Raw genomic sequence first — 9,565 nt, forward strand, 5'->3', positions numbered from 1 at the left:
ATTTTCATGCATTGACATTTACAAACGAAAATGTTAACATAATAGGTTAGCCTACCTTATCACAACAGTATTCCAAATAAAACATTATTTCTTGATCTCTAGTCAATAAAACATTATCCCTGAAAATATTTGAGTGCATGCAAAACGGTAATCTGTTTCCATGTGCTTCACGTGTAATAGTTCATGTAACTGTACAGGTGCATGATATCTCGCACATGCGCCTTGTCATCAGTGCAGTCTGCAGTCGCGAGCGTCTTGCGCGTGCCCACCAGACTCGAGCAGCGAGGCGTCACAACAAAGCTGGTAAGCAATACACAGGTATAGCCAATTTAATGCAGAGACCAAAGGGCATACCTAATCAAAATCATGTGGCGTAAAATGGATCGCCGAAGCTTCGCGATGTCAGTCTTGTTTATGTTGTCTGAGAGTTAGCACTGACACTAACCGTGTGTGCATTTTTTATTATTTTTGCATGTTATTACTCAGTAAAGAACCCAGCGATATACAGGCGCAATAACTAAATGTATGTCGAAGCGCTTTAGCGTGAAGCGTGTGTCTCTGCCTGTGACCTTCTCGACTGCGCTTAGCGACAGTGCCAAACAGGGTTTGTCTTATTTAAAGGGCTGTCAGACACCCGCAACATGTGCGCCCTGACTGTACAATAGACATGTTTGCGCGATTATACCCGCTTTAAACTGTTTAATCTATTCGATGATAGCATGTACTTATGTTGTGTAAGTGCGTAATTATTTGCGCACATGCATAAATCTGAAAAGGCCTGACATTATGAACAGCCGCTGCATGGTAAATCGATTCCCCGCATATGTACAGCGGGAATGCGGCAGTTATGGGTGCATTACGTTATTTCTTGAGCATCGCAGACAATGACTCTGCCTGGTTCTGTTGCTATTTTGTTGATAAGTTGTCAGTTTACAGCATTAGGACGCCCTGTGACCCTAAGAGGCGTCTGTAAAATGAGATTATTTATTATTATTATCTTAGGTAAGTTTATCTGACCCCACCCACACCTCCACAGTGTTACAGGTGGACTACAAATTAACCCCAGGGGCTAACTTTCTTTTGTGCTTAATCTTCAAATGTTTATTCCAGTGTGATTGTAACCCCCATTGAAAATATTAATGTTTTACCTATCGTTTTAGATCCATTAACATGATCACAAATCAAATCATAAATCAAGAACCTCATGATGAAAGTGGACATTTAGTAATTTCACCCTAGCTAATTTTAATTTGGTTTAACTGATAGTGTTAAACTCAACCATTTTACAACAATCATCAGTTTTCCAAATGTAAATGTACCAAATGTATACAAATTTAAATGCATTTCCTTTGTATGAATATGTTTGCATTTTTGATAATTTTATGTGAAAGGTTATGTTGAAGGGCAGAGTAAGTGTTCTTGGGAGATCTATATGTTTTATTATTATTATTATTATTATTATTATTATTATTATGTGTATATACACATATACACACATAATAATAAATGATTAATCATGATTAATCACATCAACAATAAACACACACACATACAGTATATATTTTTTAAATCTTTACATGAATTTACATGTCTGTATTTATATTAATATAATTTATATTATAAATAAATATATTTGATATATAAAAATAACATATTTTTCTGAAATATGTACGTGCATGTGTGTGCATTTATATATACATAATAAATATACACAGTACACACACATATTATGTAAACAAAAACTATTTTGGAAGCGATGAATCGTTTGACAGCACTAATGTATATATATATATATATATATATATATATATATATATATATAATTTATATTAGATTATATAATATAATTTAACCTTATTAATGTAACCTTTTATTAATTAATTAACCTTTGTTTACTCATTTTCAGACAAGAAAATAGGTCATTTGATTACATTTATGTGTATGAGTTTGTCCTGGGTTAGTTAAAATGTGAGATGAGGGTGACATTGCAGCATGCCATGAATCAGCAACTGCACTCTGTCACCCAACTGGTTAATTATCTTGTACACAAACATAACTTCTGATAAATAAACTGTGTAATTTTAATAGAGATATCATTTATGCTTTCCTATTTTTATGATTTGCTATTTTTACGTTATTGTCGTTGAGTGATTTATTACTTCATAGAAATTGTCAAGAAATATTACTGTATTTATTTCCCCTCAGCAAACAGGGGGCCTCTTATACATACCCCAGAAGAAACATTAAAGAGAGCAGTTAAGAGATGTGGAGATCAAATGACAGTAAGTAAATATTTTTTAAGTATTTTTTACATTTAGAAATGTATTTCACATATGTTGGACTATATTGCACACATAGTAGATATATTACTACACTTATTCATTATTTCAGCAGATAAAAATTCTTCATTGTGTCACAGGCATGTTCATATGTTTCAGTTGTGGAAGAGGAGAGGCCTAATTTGCCATCAGAGGTTGTTCTTCAGCACCCTGAGTTTCAAGATGCCCACTCTGATGAAACTGCACTTCACAGCATCTCAGAGCCAGAAGGGGAAGAGATAGAAAAGGGGATAGAAGGAGGAACAGATGTGAAGATGGACTGCAAAGACAAACAGAATGCAAGCCAGCATGTGTCCCAAAATCTAGTTAATCAAAATCAAACCTGTCAAACTGACTTGCCTTTAAAGGGTACTAAGGGTGACCTTGACCCTGGTAGTAAACCCCAGCGTAAATTACCCTGTCCTCGCTGTGAGAGAAGGTTTGCGAGTAGTCAAGGCCTGCAGCGTCACATACAAACACATGCCCTTTCAACTTGTCACACACAGCGTTTTAAATGCAGTCGCTGCAGAAGGAGTTTCAGTACATTGTTTAGTCGTCGTAGGCATGAGAAAAGACATGAAAATAGAAACAGGAAGACGGATGATCTCACAGATGCCCCTTGCACTGCCAGTCAGAATGTGCATGGCAGTGCTGAATCTCTAAATACGGCATCCCAGAATCCGGAGTCAAACAAGTGCATTAATGCAGCTGATGGTGAACAAAAGGATGATAAAAACAGTGATGTCAAAGCCTCACATGTCTGCAAGTACTGCAAAAAAGCCTTTAGGACTCATACTAGTTTAAGGAGACATCAGCGCAGGATCCATGAGCGCCATCTTCTTCCTAGAGCAGTTTATAAGAAGGTCAATATCATTCAAGAACCTGAAGGACAGCAGCTTGTTGAGACAGCACAGGACAACCATATTGCTAACTCACAGTGTGTAGAGGACATTGATCAGGAAAGGGAGTACATGGTTGACATCTCCAGTAACATTTCAGAGAATCTCAGCTTTTACATAGATGGGAAAATTGTCTCGACAAGTGCTGTAAGTAACTGTGAGGTGATTGAGATGAACTCTGGTGGCTCTGCTGTGATTGGATTAAATGCTGTTATAATCAGTCCAGCTCAAATTTCACAAGCTCTTAAATTAGAAAACAATACCAGTAGTTTTACCTCTGACTTGTCTGGGCAGTCCTCAACCAGACGTAGGACATCTACACCACCTTTACTCCCACAAATAAAAACAGAATTAGAGTCTGAATCCATCTTGAGCACCTCCTCATCTTCCTTGTTATCCTTGACACTGTCCTCTATGTCTGGAGCTCCGCTAGTCACTGCTCATTTACCTCAGTGCATTGAGACAGTTGCCTTTAATGAGGAAAAAACTGTCCATCTGTCTCCCAAACTCATGCAGATCCTTCAGAATCAGGATGGCAGTAAACCGACATTTGCACTGATTGCTGATGGCCAAACTGTTTTACCTGCAACAACAACTAGATTTAAGAGAAGGACAACCTCCCCTCCCAGCTCACCACAGCAACCCCCTGATGTGAATATAGAAAAGCAAGATCAGGATTCTACAAAAGCAAAGAAGTCAAAGTTTGAAAGCCATGGGTTGGGCAATGAAGAACCTGAGCCTTTGAATTCACCCATAAACAGCTCTGATGGCGCTCCAATGCAGCAACAGGTCTTGCCATTGGACTGCTCTGTATCAAGAACAGGTGGAAACTCCTGCAATCAACAGCCACTGGACCTCTCAAATTCTGTGGTTAACCGAGAGAGCAACGATGCCTTAGCAGAGTCCATTCTGGACTTAAGTATTAGTGGAAAGAGTTTAGACTGTGATTCAGCTGGAGTCTATCTAACTCAGCCTGCTTCAAGGAAGAGTAAACCTAACTCTAGTATGCTTCAGAAGGTGCTAATGAATGAGTATGGTGGGGTAGATATTCCTTCTGTTGAAGCTCCAGCTCCTGCAGGTGTTCTCAGTGTCCCTGACATAACAAACCTTGCAGTTGTGGCAGTGTCTGATGCAGGTCCACCAAAACCTGAAAAGTTTTTGTTTGAGTTGGCTCTTCCTCCTGCTTCAATCAATCCAGCCCCTTCGCAGCTCACCCCAGTCAGTATCCATCCAACTACCCCAGGCCCTCCACCTCAGTGTTCACCTTCTTCATCTCCAACTTTTGTATCCTTTCTATCGACTCCTACAGTGGAACCCAGTCAGGACATTCAAACTCTTCATTCAGCCTTTGTGGTATCTGAAAATGTAGCACCCACAGGGTCTGTAGAAGACTGCGCTGATAATCCTGTACAGCTTTCACAGGGTGATATGAAAGTGACAATCCCTGACTGGGGGTCCTCTGCTCTTGGAGGTCTGGAAACCCTTATACCTGCAGTCCCTTCACTGAGTTTACAAAGCCCTCACTGGGTTGCTGATCCTGTTGTATGTGAACTAGCTCAAAGAACACTGGTTGTAGATTCTGTATTAGCTTCTGATGCACAGATATTTTCTCCATCTCTGCCTGTTAACCAGTCCAACATCACATCCTTGGCTTTTCCTACAAACACTGTTGTTATTGAGTATACAGTTGCAGTGCAATCTACAGAAAATATTCTTCCAGCTCTCCAACATAATTCTGCATGTCTCTTAAATAAAGTTCCTGTCAATGCATTACAGCAAGAACCTCACGTCTCACCTGAGCCACAACCTCTCAGTCCTGACACCAACCTTTTGCCTGAAACCTCCACACAGTCTGCACCAACAGAGCAGTCAACAAGCTCTACCGATGGTAAACTGACCCTCACTGCTTCCACCAGTGCTGTTGAAGCAGAGCGCAATGAGAATGGACAGGAAATCGTCCAGTTCTCTGATTGTTCTAAGCAGGAAAACAAAGTTGAAGAAGAGTTACCTCCCTTGCATCCTTTTTGCAAGAACTTTATGTGCAATGTTTGTGAACAGCCCTTCCAGTCCATGAAGATTCTTAGTCAACATGTTGGTGAGCACTCAAAAGAGTGGCCCTATAAGTGTGAATTTTGTGTGCAGTTGTTCGAGAGTGACACAGGTTTGCTGGAGCACCGTTCCAGTTATCATGGCATTGGTAAAATTTATGTTTGTAAAACATGTTCTAAGGAATTTGCTTTTCTCTGCAACTTGGAACAGCATCAGCGAGATCTCCATCCTGGTCAAGAGTGCTCGCACACTGAAGCAGTACATGGCAAGTTAAGGCCTGAAAACCATAACAATCCCAAAACCAACATGGCTGACCCAGGCTTTCCAGTCACAGAAATTAAGCAAGAACCTGACAACACAACCTCAAAAGCAGACAAGGATTCCTTGGACAACACTTCTGAGGAACTGTTCACAACAATTAAAATCATGGCATCTGGAGGGGTCAAATCAAAAGGCCCAGATGTACGATTAGGCATTAACCAACATTACCCAAGTTTCAAACCGCCTCCTTTTCCATACCACAATCGGACACCAACTGGAACGACGGCAACATCAGCCACCAACTTCACCACCCACAACATCCCACAGACCTTCAGCACAGCCATTCGTTGCACCAAATGTGGTAAGAGCTTTGACAACATGCCAGAACTGCACAAGCACATCTTAGCTTGTGCTAATGCTAGCGACAAGAAGCGATACACTCCTAAAAAGAACCCTATACCACTTAAGCGGTTCGCAAAAGCACAAAATGGGGTGTTATCTCCTGCAAGGATTGTTAATAGTAAGCAGAATTTCTCGCAAAAGGTCGGCCAACAAAAAAAACAGAACTTTCACGAATCGCCAGTTAGGATAAAAATGAGTATCCTGAATAAGAAGAAATCTCAGCTGGTGCAAAGGGGGAGAACTGCTGGGGGAAGAAAGGCCTTTGCTCAGGATGACCTGGGCGTTTTTGCATGTCCTCACTGTAGGAGAGAGTTTACATACAATGCTAGTTTAAAGAAACACGTAGCTTTTAGCTGTCCCATGAGACCGGCCAGTAGAAACTCCAAAAAAAGAACACTCAGCATTGTTTCAGCCCAGGAGAACAACGGGAGCCTTCGCAGACAAATTGCAAATATGAGTGCAAAGCCACAAGGCTCAGAGCACGGGCCAAAAACAATAACAAAGAATCAGATCATTAAGCAAAATGCAGCAGTTGATACCACTCAGGATTTTAGGCTTAAAAGATCTACCATTCTGTCAACATCTGTGGTTCAGTCTAATAAAAAAGGCAAGCCTATGGAGCTAAAGAGCTGCTTTATGCCACAGCTGGCTTCAAAGCAGATAGTCCTCTCATCTGTTGCTCAGGTTAACTCTCAGGAGCCAGGTGTTCGGGTTCATGTTTTAAGTAGAAAAATTGAGCAGAGAGTGGGTGACACAAAGATACAGCCCAGAAGAGAAGACCGTTTGTCTCTGAGGTTGAGAGAGAGAGTAGGACCTATTACTCGCAGTGTGCAGCAGGCCAGCACCACAACAACAGTCCTTAAACAGCCAGACAGCCACAACATCATCATGCACCCTGTTGTTCTCCAAGTCAAGAAATGAGAATTAATAATAATAATTCTAAAAAATTATCAATGTCAATTATCTGTTTTTTTAAAATGCCTCCTTAATGCAACATTTATCTAAATATTTATTTATCTAAATATTGGACACTATTTAAACTTAAAATGATGGCTTTTTAATTTACTGTCTCAAAACAAGGCAGGCTATAATTTATACATTCTAAGCATTATGAAATCCCATTACTGTCTGTTCACATAATAACACATCAACCTATCAACTTCTCATTTGTAAATACATTTGCTGTCTGGAAAAATTGTAATGGGCTAATACAGGTGGACATATTCCTGGATATCTGTATTTAGCTCCTATACTCTGCTCTAACACACCTGTGTGTGGTTTTCAAATGACCTTGATGAGCTGATTTAGTTGTGTTAAATTAATCCCTGAACTCATGCACTTTATGCTGTAGTTCGTATTTACCTGGTTTTAAATGCATTGCAATACAATGAATCCATTACTACTAATTATTTATTAATCTAAGTATTCTATGTTTAAAAGAAGGTGTGTTCAGTGGGCTTCACTGGAGCACCGTTATTATCGTAATGGCTACTTACTTCTATTTTTGTAGACTGTGTTAGTTGTGATTTATTGAATAGATGCAGTCTGGAGTCTTCATGCATGCCAGAGATTTCATGTTTGAGTGATAGTGTGTGTGTTTATATATCAGACTCTGTATTGTAACAAATGCAGCAGGAGAGGAAAAAGAAGGGTCAGATCATACTGCATACTTGACAACATATGCACCTCAAGGAGCAGAAGAAAATTATAATCTGCTCACAAATAATATTTATGAATATACTGTATGTCAAATGTCTCTGTATTTCTTTCACCTTTACTTTTTTGTGGTATCCTCCTTCTGCAAATATTTGGTAAGTGGTCAGTTGAGTCATCATATTTAATAGGTCTCATTTTTTTGATGTACATGTTGGGGAAGCATTGGTGAAGACATTTAATTGCGAAATAAGAGAGCATTTGCCGTTGGCACCGATAGCCTTGAGGGCAGCATGCAGACATATAGCTGTTGTACTACGGGCGTCCCGACTTTGAATCCCGGCTTGAGGACCTTTCCTGATACCCCCCATCCTTCACTTTGCTTCCTGTCACTTCTACTCTATCCTATACTAATAAAGTAAAAAAAAAAAAAAAAGACAAAAAAACATTTGCCATCAGGTTTTGAAATGTAGCCCAAAAGACGATTGTTAAATTTGCACAAATTTGTGTCCTGCTGAGTGAACATTCTGATGGTATACATGGTATTATACTAAACAAAAGGCCTGGAAGGGTCAATGATTTATAACTCATTATGAAGAATAGATGCAATGTTACAGAATAATATTTATTTTAATTAGAAGACTTTAATTAGGTAAATTGTTAAGTTTTAGAACAAGGGTCAAAGGTTCAATAAAGCTAATATGAACAATGACTTGTTTACACAGTGATTGATTGTTGTGACTGAAAATGTTACCAAAGCATGCCCATTTGAGACGTTTACAGTACTAATATCAGAACTTGTCCTCTGGAGAGAAATCTGGACTCTATTTAGTCATTACCCAAATCACATCTCCATTGCTTTGTGGCATTCATATTCTTGACCCAAAATAGGTTTGCAGGCTTGAAGGGTTTCAGAAGTTTCTTTAATGTGAAATGTCTGTGCAGTCTGGGAAATGGTAAAATAATGTTCTGCATCTCAAGGGTTGAGTTGAATATGTATACTTTAGAAACCTTGTTCTTGAATGATTGAATAAATTGCTGTTTTAAAGTTCATTTGATGAATATGTTTCCTTTTTATTGCCTAATTGCATGATGTCACAAAAAAAGAAGAAATGACAGCAAGCCAAACAACCTGAACAACAGACACTATATGATAAGCATATAAAACACATCAGTTTTTTTATCCTACCCAAACAATTATGCATCATGAAAGTAAAGGATGTCATTGCTCTCACAAGCCTCATAAACACAAATTGAATGTGAGGACAATATGTTATATTTCTAAATATAACTAAAAACTATTTTGTCTTTTTTACTTATATGTGAAGACTGATATGCAAAACCAGAAATGTGACTTAAGTATCTTCTCAGTAACTAGTTCAGTCCACCATTACTCAAAATATCTGGAACTGAAAGTCATGAACTTCCACAGATGTGAGATAACAAAGGAGGGGTAGAGTTTTTATTTAAATGTATTTTGTAAATGGGAGTGTTTATTGTTTACTTGGAAGAATGAAGAAAAAATCCAACATTTATATTTTTTATGCTATATATTTATTTTAGGTAAGAATGTTGTTATGTTATTATGCAAAGCTTCTTCAATGTCAGTTGTGTAAAGCATGTGTTGATGTTATACTAATAACAACCACTGGGTGGCAGCATCGACTCGCTTCACGATCGCATCACAACGAAATTTACATCTCTGTCGCCCACATCACTGGTGTTTTCATTGTGTAGAAGTAATGCATTTGCGATGCATTTGCTGAAGGAAAGGTTTAATTCGTCCCTCATATTAAAGCACTTTGGGGAAATGAAAGGGTCGTAGTTTTATAAACATTATTCAGGCTGCGCACAGTATGTTGTCAGTTTCGACATAAAATAAATAAATAACGAGTATCACCCCATAAATGTTCCTCCCTGAAGACATTTATTGAAAGCTGATTGGTTAAGAAATTTGGCGCTGGGGGTTGATGGACGTGTTAG

At 38.7% G+C, this 9,565-nt stretch overlaps 1 protein-coding gene across 1 annotated transcript; it reads left to right on the forward strand.

Annotated features, from left to right (window-relative positions):
• The first annotated feature begins 206 nt into the window (after nucleotides 1–206).
• On the forward strand, nucleotides 207–8,635 carry LOC109084998 (PR domain zinc finger protein 2-like). Its single transcript, XM_042729801.1, has 3 exons — nucleotides 207–303; nucleotides 2,206–2,282; nucleotides 2,439–8,635. Exons 2-3 carry the CDS (start codon nucleotides 2,264–2,266, stop codon nucleotides 6,848–6,850), a joined length of 4,431 nt encoding a protein of 1,476 aa, XP_042585735.1. The 5' UTR covers nucleotides 207–303; nucleotides 2,206–2,263; the 3' UTR covers nucleotides 6,851–8,635.
• The last annotated feature ends 930 nt before the right edge of the window (nucleotides 8,636–9,565 follow it).

Source organism: Cyprinus carpio, chromosome B8 (assembly GCF_018340385.1).
Source record: "Cyprinus carpio isolate SPL01 chromosome B8, ASM1834038v1, whole genome shotgun sequence".
In the NCBI taxonomy this organism is placed as follows: domain Eukaryota; kingdom Metazoa; phylum Chordata; class Actinopteri; order Cypriniformes; family Cyprinidae; genus Cyprinus; species Cyprinus carpio.